Source organism: Scylla paramamosain, chromosome 17 (assembly GCF_035594125.1).
Source record: "Scylla paramamosain isolate STU-SP2022 chromosome 17, ASM3559412v1, whole genome shotgun sequence".
NCBI classification, from domain to species: domain Eukaryota; kingdom Metazoa; phylum Arthropoda; class Malacostraca; order Decapoda; family Portunidae; genus Scylla; species Scylla paramamosain.
Window position 1 is genome coordinate 3,681,250 of NC_087167.1, and position 23,757 is coordinate 3,705,006.

Genomic DNA, 23,757 nt, shown 5'->3' on the forward strand with positions numbered 1-23,757 from the left:
CTCCCCGGCGGGGAATCGAACCCCGGTCTCCCGCGTGACAGGCGGGGATACTAACCACTATACTACCGAGGACGCCTGAAAACTTCGAGTAAGAAATAAGTACGCAGAACAAATAACAGCATGAACAGTAAACAAAAGAATAGAGAATTACAGGTGCATATGATTAAATCCTTCACATTGAAATAACTTTTCTCCTTCACATTTAACAAATATGTCGAATTTTTCCCCTGCCTCTCATCCCCGTCTTTCTGCTTTTATTTTCCCTTCTTCCATTCCATCTTACACATTCCCAGTATGCTCTCGTTCGCCTCCCGATGTATCTTTCAATGCTTCCTTCTTTCTTCCTGGTCAGTCAATAAGACGGCAATTAATTAGAGGACAGTGGCAGGAAGCGTTGAGTCTGCCCTGCCAGGCGCCGCTCTCCTCCACGCCCCGCCCGTCACCCTGGCAACGCGGCCAAACAATAACAAACTTCACGCAAGTAAACACAGGTGAGAGCAGGTGGAATGTGGCGTGGCGGAGGTTCAATTCAAAACACCACAAAACCCACGACGAAGGGACACTGAGCAAGAAAGAATACTCAATAAATAAATAATGAGTAGCTAAGGAGTCTGATGGACATGCAGTGAAGGCGTCTGTGATTCCCTCCAGGCTACAGTGAGGAGAGAAGAGATATACTACTCATCCGTTCTCCCCCCGAGGTAATCAAGCGATAATCCGGTCATTTCTGTCTTACTTGAGCCCGGGGTGCGCTTCCTGGACGTAATGGATGAGCAGGTGCGAGCATCGCTTTATTCTACGAGTGTGTGGATCGTGGATGGAAATAAGAAGTGACCTATATCTTGTACCCAGCTGTATGAATCTCCAGTGAATACCGTCAGACCATTCAACGTTCAAGCAACATACGAATTCATAGATAGTGGGAAAATTCCTCTCTCTATGCTACTGTGGATGTGTCTGAAGGAGCTGCATTACTGTGGTGTGTTTGTGTTGTCTTGCTCTGGATGTGTAGTGAACCACCAGCATCAGGAAGGATGTCACAAAGCAAACCATCCAGCTCTAAAGCCTTTCTTCCATCACAAAGTGCTATCAAGGCACGGCACATACTCGCATATAGGGTAGCACTGATACAAGATTGATACAGTAAAAAACACAGATATCAGAAAACTACCAATAATTGATAACATAGAAAATGCCTGGTGTTAGTGCTACTACTAATGAGGTGAATTAAGGGAAGTGAGTGACTGCACAGTGGTTAGAAATAGCACTGTGCAAGGACAGTTTTGATTGCTAGGTGGAGGACCTGATGGTGCCCGGGTAAGGCTGATACGAAGGTGGGTTAAGCCACCCATCCATCTTGCCTCTTGTGGAAATGTGCTGCATCCATCCTCCCTCTTCTCGGGGGAGCGTAGTGTTTGTATCAAAGCTTGTTCCTGTCTAAAGTGACCATCCACTTTTTTGTGGTTAAAAAGGCTATAGTTTTAGCAATGCTTTTCCTCACTAAAAGTGATATTAACATTCACTTTTACTGTTTAAAGCTGGAATCTTAACATTAACTTTATGTTAAGAGAACACTAAACAGCCACTTTTCTTGGCTAAAAGAAGCCTGAACATTATTATTATTATTTATTTATTTTTTTTTTTTTATGGAACCTAATCATACACTTTTAAGCGTTAAAAGGGAAAATTGTAAACACTAATTTTCATGATTAAAAGTGGAGTCCTCAACAATCACTTTTCTGACTGAGAAGTCTTAACACCAGTTAACTATTAAGTGGTTTTAATGCTCACTTTTATTTAATAAAAGAGGAGCCTTAACATCCGCTCCAGCCAATTAGGTTTACTTTTGAGCATGCATTACTCTGGCTAAGAAGAACATTTTGCATCCACTATTTCTCCATGGAAATTATGCTTTTAACAGCCATATTCTTAACCCAAGGAGAAATATTAGCATGCTTACTGTAATGTCTGCAAAGTGACAGTCCAGCCTCTATATAGAACTTCCAACATGACCATTTTGATACTAAGGTCAACTAAACAGTTTTGCTTGCTCTCTCTCTCTCTCTCTCTCTCTCTCTCTCTCTCTCTCTCTCTCTCTCTCTCTCTCTCTCTCTCTCTCTCTCTCTCTCTCTCTCTCTCTATTCCCACCTAAAACAAAAAAGAGGTACCTTCACCCACAAACAAAGTCCCAAATTCCATGGAAACAAAAAAGTGATTAGCACACCTGCCTTCTTAACAGAATTACTTTTGTCATTTTAAGTGTACCCCTATGCATACAACACACACACACACACACACACACACACACACACACACACACACACACACACACACACACACACACACACAACACGAGAAGAAAAAATATGATAATTAATGAGACCCACTGAAATATAGGTACAGCAGTGGTGTGGAATGGACAGTTAAAGAAGCATATTACCAAATTATAAAAGTAGAGACAACACTATGGGTACACTGAGTCTTCAAAATTGGAGCTATGAGGAGCAATCATTACAGAATTTATGATTAGATAGTACCATGGCTGGAGGAAAGACAAACAAGAGGAGACATGGTTATGCTGCACAAATGAGAAATAATAAAAAAAGAAGTGGTGGATGAAGAAGACTTGTCACCAACGAAACAACTTAAAGAGGACACAGCGTGAAACTTAACAAGAGAAGATGACATGAGGATGAACAGACATATTTTGGTGTTCATTATGAAGGGCTCTCTGTAAACTGCAAAACTGGATTCACAGCATCCATAATGATTAGCCACTGAACATACCACCAACTAATATACATAGGTACACAGTTACTGAAGGAAAAAATGCAAGAGATACAACACGAGAATAACATCTGGAGTTTTTTTCTTCTCAGTGGGATCAGATGAATCACCTTGAGCTTATGTCTGGTGATTCATTGGACTGAAATTTAGTCCTCAACCAATCCAAACATGCAGAGTACAAAACCTTAGGAAGTAATTATTGTCTTATATTTCAAATCCAATTGCATCCCGAGTTACTGTACTACTAGGTTAACTGAGTGATGACTAAGTTTCGTACATTGTCATTCCATTGTATACTTACCACACAAGGACAGATAAACACAGCTTGCTATGATTTTGGGAACCATTTTCAACATGTAACTCATTCATTTCTAGTACAAGTGATGAGGTTTGGGCAACTCCACCTCAGTAATTTTCCTGACAAAGTTATAAATCCTTAATATGTATAAAGTAAGTTGCACATCCAATCAAGACTTTACAAGCATGTCTTCTTTCTGCTCATTGTGAAAGTGAATGATGCATGACTGTTTTTTTCTGTCACTGTGTGGGGTGTTCCTCTTCTCTGTTATTCATTTATTTATTTATTTATTTATTTATCTATTTATTTATTTATTAATTATCTATTTATTTATTTATTATGTGTGGGGTGTTCCTCTTCTCTATGATTTATTCATTTATTTTTTTATTCTATTTATTTATATTTTTACTACCTACATGTAAAGTGTATGATGATAATAATCAAACCCCATATTTTTAATCATTCTCCTCTGTCTTCCCATGCCATGCAGTGACAAGGAGGAAGTGTGGTATTGTATTTAACCTTAATACAACCTATGTGATCCAGTCCCTGAGATATTTATAAACTGAATTTGTAGAACATTGCTGCTGCTGTTGTTGCTGCTGCTGCATGACTATGAAGCTTAGTTACTATGGTTGCCATAGGTTAAGCTCTTAATGGGCCAGCAGAATGGTGCACTCTCATCCTCTTGCACTTCCCAGTTTTTTTTAGTTTTTTTATTTAAGATATTTTGAATCACATTCTCAAAATGCCTTGTCCTTAGCTAATTTTCAAAAATATCAATGCCAAAAACAATAATATCAAAGTATTAGGTCCTTAGAAAACCTGTGGAAACAAATAACAAATATTATTTGAATAGTTGCATCCATGTGGCTGCTGAAACATATCACAGGAGACAACACTCACATGGATGTGATCATACCTAGTATGTAAGAAATGTGTTGGTATTACTACATGATTTTAATGAAGATGGATTACCACATAAAATGTACACAGCACACAAACACCAAAGTGCCAGCCACAAAATATAGGATCCTACTAAATTATATTGGAATACTTATCATGTGGATGGTGGCAGCATTTGTGTAGAAGTTCCCATGTCTGGTGGAGCTGGCTGGCTTTACACAAGCAATGTTGGCAGTGTTTGGAAGACATGGTGTAGGAAAGAGACAGGTATGTCAACATGGTGCACCATAATGTCTTCTTGGCACAGGTAGTACAACTTTATTATCATTCAATAAGACAACAATTACATCTCATTCATTTGTTTAAATACTCTTTGAAACATTTATTAAAAACTTCTCCCTTTACTTGCTAGGATGAAATTCCTGACAAATATATGAAACATCTTTCCACAATTTTTCTGAAGATTTGATACTCTGATATTATTACATATTTTTCAAAATCAGCTAGGCCAAGGCTAACCAAATATGTGAGTGAAAATATCTTACTTACATATAAAAATTCTGGGAAGTGGCAATAGTATTGTGAGTGACAATCAGCTGCCCCACCAAAAGGGATGAGGAGGTAGGGACTGTGGCTTCTAGATCAGCTTAGCCTACAGTGACTATAGTTGTGAGTTTATTTGCATACTGTATAGTATTTAGGTATATAATAACAATAAACTGATACCTGGCCTAAACATAACAGGTGGCTACTTGCAGATCATGTGCTTTGCAAAGAGGTGTAATATCTAGTGCTTCCCAATACCCATGATGTGGTGCTACTCTGCACTAGTATCATCATAATGACAGAAAGAACAACCTGAGACAGTCAGAGTCTAATACTGTACACACATTGCTGCAGATTCATAATATATACTTAGGTACTTGAAGAAAAACATGTACATACTAATGCTGAATATTTCTTTGCAGAATTTTTACTAAAGCAAAATTTTTACAAAAGCAAAATATGCTGTGGCATCTCTTTAGGTACCTATCTCTCTTTGTAGCTATATGTATAATGGTGGGGCACAGGAAGACAGGATCATAATCTTACCTTTAAAAAATTACTCCTAAAACCACTTTCTCCTCTAAGGTACAGGACCCCAGTCATGCGGGAGGGGGGGCGGGTGAGCCTGCCTGCCATGAGACGCGGCCTCTCTCCTGAGGGATGCAGAATTCGGGAGCGCCACAGCCAAGGCTCCCTGACCATCGGGGTGCAAGGGGTGACTGTGCATCCAACTGAGAGAGGTAAGGGATGAGGAAAGGGAGGAGATTCCCTAACACTGCAAGTAAACTAGTGCTCAAAAAAAAACTTGCTTGGCATGTAGCTATACTAACCTATATAACTGAACTCATACCCAATTTATCAAGTACGTAATCTCAAGTACGCTTCTTTAAACCACAACCACTAAGAACACAAGCTGTGTGGTGACTGGTAGAGACACAAAAGGCAACAGGGTAAAGGATTACCTCCCAAAGAAGTGGCCTAATGCAGGGTGTCAGGTCATGCCAGATAATCTGGGATTATGTGAGGTAATTTCGGGTTGTCAGCCGAGGGAGGAAAAGTTAATAATGTGGCCTTCCATTTGCTGGGTGTTGCCACATATCCATGACCTGTTATTTTACTTCCAGCATTTTTCAGTGTTTTATTAATTAAATGTAACTTATAACCTACTTAGATTTAGTTGTACCTATGTAATTATGGTATACTGTACAGCATTACACTTGTATGTGTGATATCCCAAAGTAGTTAGATCCATACAAACAGTTTTACTTGAACCCAATCCTGCCACACACACACACACACACACACACACACACACACACACACACACACACAACGACAGCTAGATAAATACAGAGAGAGAGAGAGAGAGAGAGAGTTTTTTTTTTTTTTTTTTTTATCATGTAAGGCCACACCATCACACCACAGATGGCCCCACTTTCCATCTTGACAGGATGAATGGATGGCCTCACTTTTTATTTTGACACAGATGACCTTACTTTTCATTTTGACACACCTGTCTCTCTGATGAAAATGCTTTTGTGTTTTCAATAACAACTCAGTTTTCATGGATGGCAAAATATTCTTTAGCGGTATGTTACTGTATGATTGTTGCACAGGACTAGAGACAGTTTTGTTATCGAAATCAATCTATCTTTCCACCAAATTGCTGAAATGTAGGACACAATATCCAAGTTTACACGTGAGGCATTACCTTAATCTATATCAAGCACAAATCATGTTGTGCTTCTTACCTGTAGCAAGCGCGTCCCATTCCAACACCTAGTCAAAACACTTCCAGGGTAATCTTGGTAAGTGGTAGCTGCTATGTTTGACGCAACCTGCGACTCGAGTCATGAGAATCCGAATCATGGTTCGTGAGCCGCGATCACGATTCTCTCTCTCTCTCTCTCTCTCATCTGAACGGTACAATGCCTAATCCGCACAAGAATTAGGTAGAAGTTTATGCATACTTTATCCTATAATTAATAATAATAATAATAATAATATTATTATTATTATTATTATTATTATTATTATTATTAATGATAGGATTATGTATAAACTTCAACCAAATCCTTGTGTGGGTTAAGGTACTGTACCGTTCAGATGAGAGAGAGAGAGAGAGAGAGAGAGAGAGAGAGAGAGAGAGAGAGAGAGAGTCGTCATCGAATTTCTTATTCCATTCAGTAATAACAACACAAACCACGCAGTCATAATCATTTCTAGATTTTGTATATCACTGTTTCAGTTGTAGTAAGATAAGCTAGCAAAACGGGACGTAAAAATTGTAGTAGTTTAAATTTGCAGGTTTATCTTCCCTTGCGTTCCCTCACTCCACTCCACATTTTTTTTTTCTTTCTTTATTTCTTTTTTTTTTTTTTTTTTTTTCTTTTCTTTTCTTCCAGCAAGTCGCAGCCAGAGTTCCTTCCTGCAGGAAAACGTGAGGCGGCTGCGGGAGATCCAAGCCAAGTGCCGGGACAGGGAGCAGCCCAGCCGCCGCCACCAGCCGCTGCGAGCCACCACTCGCGTGAGTTCTGCCTCCACTACCGCCTCCACCCTAAGCAAGGTAAGCAAGCTCATGAAAGAATAGAGCTTCAGTTATTCTAATGTATCGCTTTTTTTTTTTTTTTTTTTTTTTCCTTCTATTTTTTTTACCTTCCATCTTGTTTCTCCTCTGCCATTATCACCACTGTCACGATCCCCGTCACGATTATCATCCCTCCTCCCTACTACCGCTTGCCAGTCCTGCTGGAGGATTATTAGACTTTGCCCTGCAGACAGATGGTCCTGCTGATGCCTCCCTGGTGAAGACTGGTGAGGGTGGGGCGGGGCGTGGTGACAGTGCCCACTCGGACTACTACTCTCTCTCAGAGGATCCACCCGACCCACCGCCCCCAACACACCCCCGCTATCCACCACAGGGATGGGGCACCAACACATCCTCACGTCCGCAGAGTCCCGTGTTGCTCAGGCCTCTATCCACCAGTCCACTGCCGCCCCCTGAGTCAGACCAACATCCCCTCCTCCCCGATGCCGGTCTTACCAGGGAAATGAGGAGGCTGCGAATGGAGAATCTGGTGTCCCGCATCAGCAGTCAGCGGCCGGCGTGCGAGATGGACTACCACCAGCACTACCGGACCATTGAGAACCAGCACCGTCAGCTGTTGGATGCAGTCGAGAGAATCAACAGCTCATCAGGTGATGCAGGCAGTGGTGAGGACTCCACCCGGTCGAGGGGAGGTCAGGCGAGGGCTGCAACCCCTCCAAGAATGGTTCGTGCGTACAGCTTTGATCGCAGCACCCAGGCTAGGCGGCGGGAAGGCAGCGCTGAGAGGAAATCCAAGGCAGGTGCCCCAGGTGAACTAAAAGCCTTGAAAAAGTTCCACCACCGATCCTCCTCCCCATCCCCGTCTTCCTCCTTCTCCTCCCCACAACCCGTAAGATCTTCCAGAATGATCTCCAAGAGTGGCCGCTCGCTTCAGGACACTGGTGAGGGGAAAGGCGTTTCTGGAAGACAAGTGGTTGGGGTCAAGGGTAATGTCATGACGGAATCAATAAGTAAAGATGAGTTGAGAGGAAAACGCACCTTGATGAGGGCCAAGAGCGAGCTGGGGCGAGCCTCCCCTGACATACAGCCTTCTGGCACCCGTCCACCTTCCCGTCACGGCAGCCTATGGAGCAACGCCAAGCAAGACGCGGGGGATGCGGCCTCCTTTTCGGAGGACACGAATCTCAACTCCACTTTGTCCTCTAGTTGTGACTTTTACCCTGGGGGCCACGTAGATAACGAGTCTCCCCGCCGCGCCACCCGAGAGGACCTCAAATTGGCGATTCGTCCAGACAGTCAAAGCACCACAGCAGGAGGAAACCATGGCGCAAAGGATCCCAACCAGAATGACTGGGACTCGTACAATGACCTAGACTTTCCCCAAAACAGTGGCGCGGACGCGGAGAATGCGGCAGTTCACCCAGACGCTGTGGAAGCCATCCAGCACAGCGAGCCGCCTGGTGGCCAGACCGATGGTACTATGGGCGAGAAAATTACCGGCACAGAAGACAGAAAAATTGACGATCCTGGTGGCTTGGATGAGACGGATGACGCGCACCGTGCACAGGCAGTGGCGACATCCACACCTGTCCAAAACATAGGCGAGGATGACGGCGCCACCGCCGCTGTCACCACCACAACTCACTCTCCACGACGCTTGAAGGTGAGGGTTGATTCATGAGATGTGCAGTTGACGAGAACGAGACTTCATCTGAGGAAAGGAAGGATTATGTTATAGGATCCTCACATCAATAACTATTGCATTTCAGCAAATAAACTTGGTTACGTGTTGTTTGGGTTGGTAGCAAACGGACGTGCTACAGAGAGAAAGGGTCATCATTTTGTTAGCGTCATGTAGGACACGACTTTCTTAGCAGGTGTCGTGCCCTTCAAATTATTCTTCCATTACATACTGAGTAAGAAGACTTTCTTGGCAATTCTTAAACCTTCTCCATATATAATACTACGCTTGTTTGTTTGTTTCATGCTTCAAATTATTCATCATATACTCATCTATAAAAACCTTTAATGCCACACGGTCAGTTACTGGTTTGGTGCCCGAAACTCGTGCACTTGATTCAAATCAATTCATGATACGTAAGAGGTGACGCGGTCACAACCAGCACATGTTTTAAGAGTCTTTTCAAACATATTGCACGCACTGCTTCAATGATTAATCTGTCCGCTGTAGTAGAGATGTGTAAATTATTCCTGTGGTTTAATGTAGTAGTATAAAACCAAAGACCATACACTTAAACATTCCGGCACCTTATGTCGACAACTTTATATACTTAAACATTCCGGCACCTTATGTCGACAACTTTATGTACTTAAGCATTCCTGCACCTTATGTCGACAACTTTTAATTGGTGGTACTGGAAGTTATTACATTTTTAAAGGTGATCCCATGATTCTAGTGATAAATATTGACAACAGTTTTGCATCAATGGGAAAACATTCTTAAGTTGACTCGACTAATCATCTCTGTGACCTTTGAAAAATAGTTCTTATGAAAGCATGTGGCGTTACAAACACGGATCCGGATGTCATATATTTAACGCCGTAAAAGAAAGAAGACGATCTGAGCCATGAGGCATCCTACAATAAGGGCGACAGTGGAGTATCTCTGTATCATATCACGACATCCGTTGGCGAGCATCCGTCTTACATACTGGTCACAGCAAACACTCCTCAGCGCTGCCAGCTACGCAAAACGTATATTTCTTTAAGTATTTCACCAGCTTGTTCATGCATGCCTCCATCAGTATAACTATTGTTTTTTCATTAGATACATTGTTAGTTACTTATTTAGTTAACTAGTTAGATAGGCAATTAGTCAATTTGTTCGTTAGCTTGCTAATTCATTCTTTAATTAGTAGGTAAGTTAGTCGTTTAGTTAGTTGCTTGCTTATTTAGTTAATTAGTTTGTTTATTAATGACTTGATCAACCAAATCAAGAAGAGAACAAGCATTTGCCTTAATAAAACAGAGCAAGATTAACAGTAAAATATTTATTCTCGAACAGAGAGAGGGGAATGAATGGAAAGTCAAGGAAAAGAGCTAACCAGAGTGACGAAGATAACCGAGCCACCACACTCGGAAACAATGTTCAAACGAGTCGCGGGGAAAAGCTTGTTAATGTAAGAGTTGTTTGGGTGGGACACCGAGACGTTTGAGGGTGTGGCCACAGAATCACACATGTTGCACTGTCCTCCCAGCCACTAAGATCGTATGAATTCAATAGATAGTTTCATCTTTTCTTGCTCAGTGCACGTACACATGAATTAACATTAAGGTCCAATTCACACTTTTCTGTTTTTACGGATTCCGTTTCCATACACCGTCCAACAATGACGTCACAACACAACGTCCTGGAGAACCTTAATTGTCGCTTAGAAAGAAAATAATGATACGGTAATAGAAATAATAAATTAATAAGTAAATTGTAGAAGTTATTCGGAAATGTATGGCAGTGATCGTTCCTTGCAGCTTGAGAGTGAAGGCGGAAAGGTTTACATGATGTACTGCAGCAGCCATATTCTGGCTCATGTAGGGTTCTCATTAGAATCGTTTCCAACCACGGAGATGATTTGTCGGGTTGTCGTTGATGGTGCGGAATTGTCAAATACATTATCATCATCACCATCATCATTTCTGTACATTAAAGAGGGTCGTTGTTAGCCTCCACATGCCAAAAATAAATAAATAAATAAATAAGTAAAGTTAATAAATATGATAAATGAATAAATGAAAATAGCAACAACAATGATGATGATGATGATAATAATAATAATAATAATAATAATAATAACGAATAAACCAATAAATAAATAATATAGTAACTATTACAATTAAGGTGAAAACAATGCATTCAGAATCATGAAAGATACCCTCAAAAAACCTTAATCTATTCTGTCAGACCACAGCCTGTTAAAAAATCAGTCGAAGGTAGACGTTGAAACCTCAAGGAATGTGTACGGTCCCTGATCCAACGACATCGGGCGGGAGGCGGGAGTAGCCAGCCACAAGAGGTCCAAAAGAGGGCATAATGTCGCGGCGCCGTGGTGGACCATGTGGTGATACTCCTGGTAAAGGTTAAGGGGCATGACATTACACTGATAGCGTCATCTTCCTCTGCTTCGCTACTTATAAAGAAAAAAGAAATAAAAAAAGTATAATCGTTTATCATCTCAGTGGACTTTGAAAACAGATGAGAGTCAAACGTCTTTCAAAATGCGAACCCTACTCCTTAACACACACACACACACACACACACACACACACACACATAAATGTTAGAGTGTGGCATATGCGCCGCCCTTCTACAACAGCTTAGCCCAGCGTGATATACTCGTGTTGTTTATCTCAATGTTCATAGTTGTAGGTAGTGCATCCGCTCTCTCTAAAGAACATATGCAAGGAAATATAGAGAGAGAGAGAGAGAATATAAACCTAGTGAATAACATTTAGCACCGCATCCTCCAATACGTTTAATCTCAACTACCATTAACAGGCAGTCTATTGGAAGTTATTGATATTCCCCCAAAGGAGCCTGAGGGTTTGTGTTCCGTTGAATGCAGCGGTTCGCTTCCTATCAGTGAGGTTAAGCAAAGCTGGGATTGTCTGGTGCTTGGATGGGTGACCGCTTGGAGACACCGCGTATGCGATTTCCGCATACGTGACGCTCCTCACGTTTGGTTCTGTCCCTCAGAGAGAACAGCAGCAGCCCAGGAGAACCCGTGGTGACCCCCTGCGGAGATCTCAGTCCCTGAAGAACGTAGCTCACACTCCAGGAGAGCCTCCGCCTTCCTACCAGATAGGCAAAATACCAAGGTGTGTGTGTGTGTGTGACCATCATGTACTTTGTGTATATAATATTTTCTTTTTCAGTACATGAAAATCACTGCACGTTCTCTCTCGCTCTCTCTCTCTTTCAGATACTTGCAAATCCGGAAAGAGGAGAAGCGTCGTCAGGAGGAGCTGGCCCTCGCCGTGGACCCGGACTGTCCCCCGGGCCACCAGCCGCTGCCCGACCACGAGCGTCTCAACACCCTTCACCTGCTGCATAAGAGTGAGTCACCGTCGACGTCATCTTTCTTTCCATTCCTACCTTCATGAATATCAGACATATATATATATATATCAGACGTCCTCTTTCGGAGTCAAAATCCACTTGCAATTAAAGAAATACTTGTACTTTATTTTTTTTTTTTTTTATTTAATTTATTTATTTGTTTATTCAGGGTATACATTTTACTTAAATGCAAATCGTATAGTTTTCATTTTCAACCCAATTAGCTTCGATCATGTTTGATAAAAGTTAAGTTTCCGTTGATCCCCAACAAAGATGGTTACATCCGTTACTACCTTTACTCACTACTGTTTATCTTTGTATGCTTGTCTTGCCATAAATATAAGAGTATATATATATATATATATATATATATATATATATATATATATATATATATATATATATATATATATATATATATATATGTGTGTGTGTGTGTGTGTGTGTGTGTGTGTGTGTGTGTGTGTTCAAGCGGCATTGCCACAAAAATGAATAAGTACAACAAATAAATAAACAAATAAACATCTAATAATTAGAAAAAATCGCTGAAATCCATTAATATATATTTGTTAATATTATTTGTCTATTTGTTTACTTATTTATTTATTGTACTTATTTATTATTTTTTTTGTGGCAATGCCGCAACGTTGTTTGAACAAAGAAACGCTGGACTACATCATGAAGCGGATTCGAAGAGCGGAGTCCAGATTTTGTCAATCTCCCCACATTTCCTGCAAGCGATTCTCTCCCTTGCAGTTTCGCTTCAGGGCCAAGTTTACTCTCTCGGGGTGTCTTCTAGTTTTTAGTGTGTACTGTTTGAGTGTGGAATTACCGTATGGCAGTGGTATGGCTCAAAAATTGTTTTCAGAAAGAAATTTCACAAACATCAATATGACAAGTGAATAAGAAAATAATAATGAAAACGCTAGAGATGGCATCATATACGTAAAGCATCATGGGAAAACGTAGTTTTATTGCAGTGTTTTAATTGAACTTGGTACAAAAAATGTACCTAGGCTGAACTCAAGAAAATGGCGAATATCAGGAGTACAGGAAAAGAAAAACGAAATACGTAAAACACTCCCACCTAACAAATCATTCCATCATCTTGCTAATGTTATAACGTTCCATTCGAAAATAAAAAAAAAATAAAATAAAAAAGATAAATCAATAGACAAATTCATATCACATTTCCTATTCACACCATCCCCGTCACGTTTCTTATTAGGTCACATTATTACGCAAGTTTGCCCTCACTATTCTCGTTTCTGTATGGTATGACTACTTACATTGAAATTATGCACTCTCTCTCTCTCTCTCTCTCTCTCTCTCTCTCTCTCGTTTCGTGTCTCGTCTTCGCCACCGCCACCACCACCATCACCACCACCACCACCCATTACCAACCCCTGTGCATCTACAAGCATCGTTATCACTAGCACCATCACCACCATAATCACTATAACCTGTCATGCTTCGCCCTTGCAACTCTCTCTCTCTCATCCTACGTAGCTTACCCTTCCTTCCCTATCCTCCTCCCGCAGGCCAAACCCAGGTTCTACGGGAGCTGTCAAGTCTGCCCGTGGCCCAAGACACCCTGAGAATAAAAAAAGTGCGTCTTACCCTGGAGGAGAAGCTTACTCAGATTGAAGAGGGCTTGCGGATCTTCTCTCAGCCACGTGTTTACATTATGAACGACGAATGAGAGAGAGAGAGAGAGAGAGAGAGAGAGAGAGAGAGAGAGAGAGAGAGAGAGTGTTTTCTTGGTATTTTTTTTTTTTTTTTGCCTTACTGAAGAGTATTATTGTCAGTCATTATTATTATCATTATTATTATTATTATTATTATTATTACCACTACTACTACTACTACTACTACTACAACAATAACAAGTAATCTACTACTACTACTACTACTACTACTACTACTACTGTTAATCAGTTATCATTATTATCAACGTAGGTTTAGATTGTGTGTGTGTGTGTGTGTGTGTGTGGTGAAATACTGGGACCGAAGCTCAATGTTAAATGTTGTTCAGTTGTAATAATAATAATAATAATAAAATAATAATAATAATAATAATAATAAAGATTAAATAACACGGTTTTTTTGTCCTTCCTCCCTACACCACATTGAACTAATACAGTAACTTACTATTTTATGGTTAATTAGTCATAGGCAGCGCGAGTAAAAAAAAAATAAAAAAAAAGTGAGCGACGCCACTCCATCACATCCTGTACATCATCTCATCGGCATCCCACGTCTTGCCAGTAGCACCACTAATGGTGCAGTCAAGGGTGAGAGTGGACGGCTCTTCTATACAGAGGCGGCCAGGCATGCGATTACCTACCGTAACCCCCTCTGAAGGTAAGGAACAGCATATGGGAGAGAGACTGCATGGTGAGAAATAAAATCATCTGGGTGGTAGAGAAAGAAGGATCGGAGTAAGAAATGAAGAGGGTGGGATAGAGAGAAATCTGGAGGGGCAAAATCTGGATGGATGGGAGACAAAAAAAAAAAGTGTAAGAGTGAAGAAAGGGAAGAGTGGAAGGGCATCTCTTGAATGATTGATGTGGAAACTGTCAGAAGAGAGAAATCTGGAAGGGAAGAAGGAATCCAGAGGGATGTAAGAGAGAAGAGAGCATTTGGAAGGGTAGAGTTGAGCAGTTGTTTTCGGGGGGGGAAAGGATAGGAGGGGAAAAAATCACGGAAAATCACGGACTCACTGGCTATTAGTACAAAGGAGATGCAGCAAGGGCTATCTACCTATCTATCTGATTCTATCTATATATGGTGGCATAGTTGGGGAGGGGATCGAGTGGGTGGCACAGGAAGGGGGGCCCCAACTGCATTGAACCAACTTTGGGGAAGACCAGTTTGCAAAAGGTCGAGAACCCCTGGAGTAGAGGATAAATGGAAAGGTGGGAGTTATCTGGAAGAGTTATAGTGAAGAGAACTGAAAAGAGGGTACAAGAGGGGAATATCTGGAAGGAGAGAAGAGGACTGGAAGGATAGAATGGAAAAACCTGGAAATTTGAAAGAAGGATAAAACTGGAAGGACAGGAGAGATCAAGAACAATGAAAGAGAAAAAAAAAATTGGAAGGATGGGAGAGGTCTGGAAAAATGGAAGGGATAACAGAACTGGAGGGATGAGAGAGAGAGAGAGAGAGAGAGAGAGAGAGAGAGAGAGAGAGAGAGAGAGAGAGAGAGAGAGAGAGAGAGAGAGAGGGGTGTACTTAGGAGGATAGGGAGATTAAGTGGAAAGGTGAAAGTGAGAAGGGAAGTAGAAGAATGGATAGAGGAATATCTGGAAGGGTGGGACAGTGAAGATGATGACAAGGATGTGGGCACTGGGATCACACATGTCCTCATAAGAGGAACTAAGAACTGCATTGCAAGGAGACAGGTGTATCACTACCTTGTTAGGTCAAAACAGGCTTGCTTGTCAAAATGAGTAATTCTTTCAACAATTAAACAGACTTTCAAGCAGTCTGCATTTAAAATTTATCAGCCCCTATCGGTGGTGTTGCTGATGGTTGGCTGCAAGTTATTCTTTCAGTGATGAAATATTGAGAGTTGTGCATTATGAAATACACTTTTGGCTTCATTTCTTGTCATGATTTTGGAAACTGGCTAACAAATGCCTATTCCTGCTTGCAAGCGAGATATTTAGTTTCCCACGAAAAAATTACAACCACAATGGCCAGTGCACAATGTCCCTTTCTTACCACTGGCTTATAATATGAATACCTAAATCATGGTGGTGACAGTCTGCTTGCTGAAATGTTTTTTTCCTTTTTCTTTTTTTTTTTTTTTTTTTTTTTTTTTTTTTTTAGTTCTCTTTTACACCAGTCACCTCTTCTCAATGAATGAGACAATTTTGTACACTCTCTACATACAAATACAAGCAGATGGGTACACCTCTCCAAGAATTAAGCATCCAGTGTTTGACCCAGAGAAAGAATCCCTGTGATATTCTGGGAAGATGAGATGCCAGTAGTTTAGAAAAACCTTGCCAAAAACATGTGCATTTTTTTTTTATCACAACACAAAAACTTCTTGAATACCATTTTCTAAGATGAAAACAAACATGGGTATGGGTCTTAACTCCACTGATATGGTGAATATCTATGCAGAACTCCATCATCATGTTGCCAGGTGTTGTAGTTATACTTATAGTTTCTTTTAACACAAGATTACATTTTTCACCTTATCCATATCCTCCCTCCCCCACCCAGACTGCTTCTCTTCAAAGAGGGCTCTGAAAATGGAAGGTATTGATATCAAAACAAGAGAAAAATAATTATGATGAATAAATATGTAATACAGCTTATGAGAGTATCAGTAAGAAATATTCAGTGTTATGTAAATATAAGCTGAAGGAGTGACTTCTCAAGGGCATTGTTTGATTCTTATACAATATTTTTTTTTTCTTTTGCAGAATATCCCTCCAATTTGAACACCATTCTTAACAGTACAAAAGAATCTAGTGGGGTGGACAAGACAGAAATGGATGAACAAAATCTTCCATATATTATTATGACAATGACTGCACTGCTTACATTGCTAATCCACTTCATTCTGCTTGGCATTACAGTTCACTTCATTCTCACAAAGCTAAGTCCAAATTTACAAAAGAAAGGACAAAAAGGAAATAGTGAAATACTGAAAAAGTTTAAAAAAATATTAGATTTTCCCATTAAATGCTGTTCATCTTCCTCCCAAGTCATTCTTATTGCAAGTAAGCATTGTTCTCAACAAGTCCAGCCATCTATCCAAGTAGAAGAAGAAGACCAAACTGATGCGCAGTTCAACCCCACTTCAGAGTCACAGAGAAGTAGCGCACAAAATAAGGAGGGTTCTCCAATACCTCCTGTTCCAACCATTGAACTTCCTTCATTGCCTTCCTTTGTAGATCAACACTCTAATTACTCTTTTGGATATTCAGATGAGGACCACGAATATGAGTACATTAAGCTGCCCATCAATGTGAACCAACAACAGTACAAGCCATCAATAGCACAAGGAAAGCAGAGTAATTGTTCTGAGAATAATGTATCTCAAAAATTCTATGACACTCTTAAGTTCATGCCACCAGAAGCAAAAAAGAAAGAGAGTAAGTGTTCTGACAGTAATATATCTGAAAACTCGTATGACACTTTTGTGACCACACCATCAAAGGCAGAAGGGAAAGAGAGTAAGTGTTCTGACAATAATGTATCTGGAAACTTGTATGACACTTTTGTGTTCACACCACCAAAGGCAGAAGGGAAAGATATTAAGCATTTTGATAATAATGAATCTGAAAACTTGTATGACACTTTTGTGTTCACACCAGCAAAAGCAGAAGGGAAAGAGTAAGCATCCTGACAATAATGTATCTGGAAACTAGTATGACACTTTTGTGTTCACACCACCAAAGGCAGAAGGGAAAGATATTAAGCATTCTGATAATGATGAATCTGAAAACTTGTATGACATTTTTGTGCATTTCACCAAATGAACTGAGTGAAATGTTTACATACCTTTTTACAGAATGAATAACAGGCAACTGTATAAGGTATGAATCACATTGTGCTTTTAAATGTTGATAACAGTATGGAGAAAAGATTACATAACGCTGTTGTACATGGTTTCAGTGTGCCACAGTCCATGTCAGTGCTTTGTATGAGAAAGGGGAAGAAACCATCTTTTTCTTCCAGTACCATAGCATAATCATATGACAACTAAGATTACATAGTTTTAAATCATAATAACAAGGGGGAGTAAAAGTAAAACATTAATTCGTTGTGCTACATAAGGGCTGAAAACAAATTACAATATACTGTAAAGTAAATGAAGCAAAAAAATGGCAGCACCATACACCTGATTCAACATTGAGAACAAAATACTAAAGTAAAAAAATAAATAAATAAATAAAAAAATGATAATAATAATAATAATAATAATAATAATAATAATAATAATAATAATAATAATAATAATAATAATAATAATAATACTTCCAGTTCATTATGACATCAACACTTGGGTACAGAAGGTGGTGTAGGATGAGTTACCATAACATGTACTGTACAATTCCTTTATAAGAACATGGAGGTAACCTGTAAACTTATTCACTGGCACACTGTACTGGGTGTTGTAAGTGGTTCATGAGGGAAGTAATCAAGTATTTGCTAATTAAATGAAACACAAAACAAAGTCATATCATTCAATATATTGTGGTCTCTGCTTTATAAGTGAGTAGTGTATTGACGTATTGACACACACACACACACACACACACACACACACACACACACACACACACACACACAATCACATCATTATCACATCTTGCAGATCCTCCCAATAAATTATTAATTAGTATGTGAGAGAGAGAGAGAGAGAGAGAGAGAGAGAGAGAGAGAGAGAGAGAGAGAGAGAGAGAGAGAGAGAGAGGAGAGAGAGAGAGAGAGAGAGAGAGAGAGAGAGAGAGAGAGAGAGAGAACATACTACTATTAATACTGAAATGACCATTACCAAGTCATCATTGGCCACTGGGTGACACTAAGCACCCATCACTTTCTCTTCCCACTCAGCATCACTAGCAACATGACACTCAGATTGAGTGTCATACACATACCAACATATATGATAAACTGCAATGCCAATTCATGAGAGTGCAGCTCAAGGAGAACACAAGATAAGGTAAACACAGTCATTCCTAAGTATTGTGTACTACTATGCAACATATGACTGACAGCAATAAGGCATGTGAGGATCAGGGGTTCAGGGATATTTCCTCAGTGAGATGCAAATTTATCCTCAGCACAAAATAGAAATAGGCAGCAGGAGATACATGCTTCTGGAATTATTTTTAACGTGGCCAGCAAGGGCTCCAGTATGATTATGGATATTAAATACATGTAATCAAATGCACAAAGCTTGTGAAAGAATTGAGGACTTTATGCTGGAAGGAGTTCTGAGCTAATAGAATAGTAGTGAGTGATTTTCTCAACCATATGTTAGTCAAACAGGTACTCTGTGTTGACACAAGCCAGTTCATTTCAAATCCTCAATTTATACGTAAGTATTTACCAACATGTGAAGAGAAGAAAAATAATACTCAGGCTCCTTTTCTTTACATAGTGAAAGTGTGGAATCTTGAGATAAGGACAATGATGTATACATTGGCAATTTTACCTACACTTCTTAAAAAGGTACTGAATTGCATGCAAGCATATTTCCATAAAGAATTTACTTCCCCAGACTGTATCTGTATGTCATTATCATCAACACACACTCTGGGGTCTTATCAACTGTACATGTATACCTATATGATAAAAACCTGTTCACCAGAGAGGCCTTCTAACAGCCTACCTCTCTTATCCTCTCATCATTATCTAAATGTAAACATGTAACCTTCACACCCACAGCCTGGGCACTACCCCTGAACCACACACTCCCCTGGATGGAGTCAAATGTTCAGTAATACACTGCACTCTGTACATTACACCTCATGAAGGCTAATACATGTGGCACTGCACAGCCTAATTTACTAGTTCCATACATTAGACTTGTGTAAATACCTACATCACACCCATTTCACCAAAAAACAACCTGTAGTCGTACATGGGTCAGTATACGTTATTCAGTAGCATTTTCCATAACCACTGTAGACTGATACTTCTCTTTTTCTTTAACATGTGTACAAAAGCATTCTGTTTTCCACTGTTAAAATGTGCAGATTTTATTGCAACTCAAACACAAGTTATTGCTCCAGAAATTATTCCCATGTCTGCTGCACCACAAATGTACTTAACTGTTCACACTGTATGATTCCAAATGCCACAGGAGCAAACTAGATATTTAATGAAATATTGCATATAGTGCAAACAATCAAAAGTTAAGAACTCTGCAATGTACATTCATTCAATAACAGAACCTTCTTATAATAACAAATCAGGTACATGTCTCAAAACAGAAAAATTAGGACCATTTCATATCAAGATAATATCATATATATAATCTCGCCAGTTTCTACCAGCTGGAAGGAATGACAGTCAAGCTGGCCAAACATCTTTAAACAGGGAAACAATGCAAGCATAAAGGATGTTACATTTCTTTTCTTGTATATATGTACATTTTCATCCTCATCCCCCAACTAAACTGTCACAAGATGCATCCTCCATTCATTATACACATATGCACACAATGACACCTCATACATCTTATTCCCAATAGACCTGGCCATGCTAGCCAGGTTTCACATTCATCATAGTGGTAACATTACCAATAATGTAAACAGCACACTGGTCATCACATCTTTTCTCTTGATCAAATAATGTCAACATGAACATAACCTACATATGCATTAATCCTTCAAGCAGAAATACATACATCATGTTGCTAATTGTATATATATATATATATATATATATATATATATATATATATATATATATATATATATATATATATATATATATATATATATATATATATATATACAATACCAAGTGTTATGTGAAGTACTCTCTTTAAACACGAATGAACAAAGAAAACCTGTGAGATTCCGACATCCCCACAAGAAATAACTAGGGAAAGGAATTTTCATGGTGAAGCACTCACTGTTATCCACAATGTGTAAGGCTGCATAGAGACTGAAAGATGGATATGATGATGCATTCAAAAGATTACACTAAAATGCCATTGTGCTTGTGTGTGATGTGGCATTGCCTTGGATACATGTGCTGTGATCTTTATTAGATATGAAATGTACTACAATCTATTTGATAGTTTGGCATCCTGATATCATACTCAATTTACTGTGCCCTGTAATTTGGTTGAATTAGGTTGGTTGGTTTACATTATTTTTCTTGATTATTTCACATTTCACATACAGAAAAGTATACTTACTAAAATTACACAAGTAATTTTGACTCTATGGATGAAGAAATATGGAAAATATTGTTAGTGTGGTATCTCATATTCATGATCCATGAGTCAAGGGAATGAATCACGACATGACATGCAACACACCCTTCATGACGTTTCACAGCAAGTTTGCCGACTATGCTAAAATTAATCAAATCACTCTAAAGTTTGTGAAGTTCACTATTCATGAGAGTAAGGATACTTTTCTATGTGACTAATATGGCTCATCAAAATGTTTAGCGTGTTGATAGAAAGGATGAGGACATAATCTTCAAGAAGTGTGTGGAATCCCTATTAGAGTGGCAAAGTATAATGAGAGAGAGTTTGATGTGGCATGATGAGTGTCACACATGGACAGGATATTCTGTGAACCATACACTTCATTGTCTAGATGGGTCAAATAATTTCCTATATATGTGAGGCATTACAGATAATAGTAATGATGATTAAATAGATTTGATTGGTCTTGTATTTATAATGTTCTCTGTTCTGCATACCCATCCCTTAGGAAAGTCTTTTTATTATTATTATTATTATTATTATTATTATTTAATTATGTACTACTTTACCATGTTCAGGTTTAAGAAATGATGGATGAGTGTGATTGAATCTCCAAATACATGTAAGATCTAGAGAGCCTGCTGCTCATTACCTGTTGATCAAACATGAAATAATTTAACCTAATCCCATGTGCAAATCTCAATAAAATGTGAGCCTTTCAACATTTTTCTTTCATCATTAAAGAAATAGAATCCAGTGAGGTTTAATGTGAACTACCCCTAAAACACTGCTGTGTTGAGCACAGCCAGATAATTGGAGCATAGTGCATTTATTCTCTGCTAGCTCTAATACCAATATTTGGCACTCCAACCTGACTGAATCCTACTTGTAATGAAGAACATGGCATTAAGCTTGTAATAAAGCAGAAGTTCAAGTATGCTGTGCTTTGGTATAATGTGCTAATGGAAGTACTGCTTCATATATTCTAGAAAATTTTGCCCTTTCATGAATACCTATTTGCTATACATACAAGATAACATATATACAAATCCATGTCACAAAGTCTTGCTTTCCAACCACTGCTCCCACCAACAGGACACACTGGTCTGATGGAGTGGCATACTTGACACATCTTGGGTTCTTATGTAGGTTGTAAGCTCTAAAAAATGTCTAAACATGATGCAAATATTTAAAAAGACTGTGACTGAAATAATGTTAGTCAGTCTAAACATGATGCAAATATTTAAAAAGACTGTGACTGAAATAATGTTAGAGTCACATTTACAGTCTTCTCTGATACACATGGTGACTTTATCATGTGCTATCAATGTTATGAACATAATGTTGCCCTAGTCTTGTATTACTTGATTCATGTAGGAAAGTCGCATTCACAGGAATACCTAATTACACAAAACTGCATGAAATTCTTGACTGAGAACATATTATATGTTCACTTCATATATTTTCATAATAAACTGTTACTTCAGCTAAACATATTATATATCCAGTATAAAGTGTTCATGTCTGATTAACTACTGAGAAAATTTTACAACTTCATGTTTCATAGAGGACTACACCTCTGCTGTTTGCAACATGCAACAACATATCTACATCAATCTTATAGTGCTAAGACAAAATTCCACCAGAGAGTGCATGCCTTGACAAAACAAATCTGTCTGCCACAAAGCTATACAGACAAGATCCATTTGTTTTGTTATGTAAAGTATTAAAGAATAAAAAGATTGGGACTGCAACCAAACTACACAATAACAACAAATTTGAATAAAATGCAGTCCACTGGAGCTGTAGTAATCCAAGGACACACAAACCACATTATATATGATGATCAATTTGTCAACAACACATTGTTAAAAACTTTTTGCTGTCCATATGACAACATCTGGCACTCTGCCCCAGAATATCTAGTAGTACTGTGCTGGTGTCTTGAACACTGCATGGGAGAAAGCCCAGCAGCAGCTCCAACCAATCACTGGTGAGCTGTATTATCATTGGTCCTTAAGTTGAGAGGCTCTGAGATGTGTGGGGGAATCCATTAATAGCACCCACCTCACACACCAACAAGGATAAAGGGAAAGGGATACATCTGGAAATTACAAGTACAGGTAAAAAAACAAGAACTGCTATAAAACTTTTCACATTTCCCTCCTATCCAAATGTGTTGCATCATCACACTCCACACACACATTCTGCAGCAACACACTTTTAGTGTGTGTGTGTATATATGTATATATATATATATATATATATATATATATATATATATATATATATATATATATATATATATATATATATATATATATATATATATATATATATATATTCCTATAACCTTGTACTTGTACACAAACTTAACACCATCATGTACTTCATATTAATTCTATATTGTCACAGTAATTGCTTTACTGCACACTGCCACATATCTGAAAATCATTTTTTTAAATGACAGAATTATGGATAAGATAATGTTTCTTAAATACCTAAAGACTGTTGTTGAATATGATAAAAAAAAAAAAAAGCCTGGCCTCCATCCTGACATCCTGCCTTTGTACTGAAAAAAGGCATGTAGTGATTGCAATTATCCCAATTAGCCACTGTTAAGACAAGCTCACTCCACTTGTCATGTACATGATTACTTCATACATACTTTCTCTCATTTC

General features: G+C 39.0%; 1 protein-coding gene and 1 non-coding gene across 2 annotated transcripts; one reads left to right on the plus strand and one right to left on the minus strand.

The window, feature by feature from the left end:
- Trnad-guc (transfer RNA aspartic acid (anticodon GUC)) lies at positions 1–72 on the minus strand. The gene has a single exon. It is a non-coding gene; the product is annotated as a tRNA-Asp (tRNA).
- Positions 73–463: 391 nt separating this feature from the next.
- On the plus strand, positions 464–21,798 carry LOC135108331 (mediator of RNA polymerase II transcription subunit 1-like). Its single transcript, XM_064019189.1, has 8 exons — positions 464–491; positions 5,123–5,277; positions 6,943–7,103; positions 7,315–8,748; positions 11,797–11,918; positions 12,023–12,156; positions 13,701–14,523; positions 16,599–21,798. The coding sequence occupies exons 2-7, from the start codon at positions 5,139–5,141 to the stop codon at positions 13,859–13,861; spliced, it is 2,151 nt and encodes a 716-aa protein (XP_063875259.1). The 5' UTR covers positions 464–491; positions 5,123–5,138; the 3' UTR covers positions 13,862–14,523; positions 16,599–21,798.
- The last annotated feature ends 1,959 nt before the right edge of the window (positions 21,799–23,757 follow it).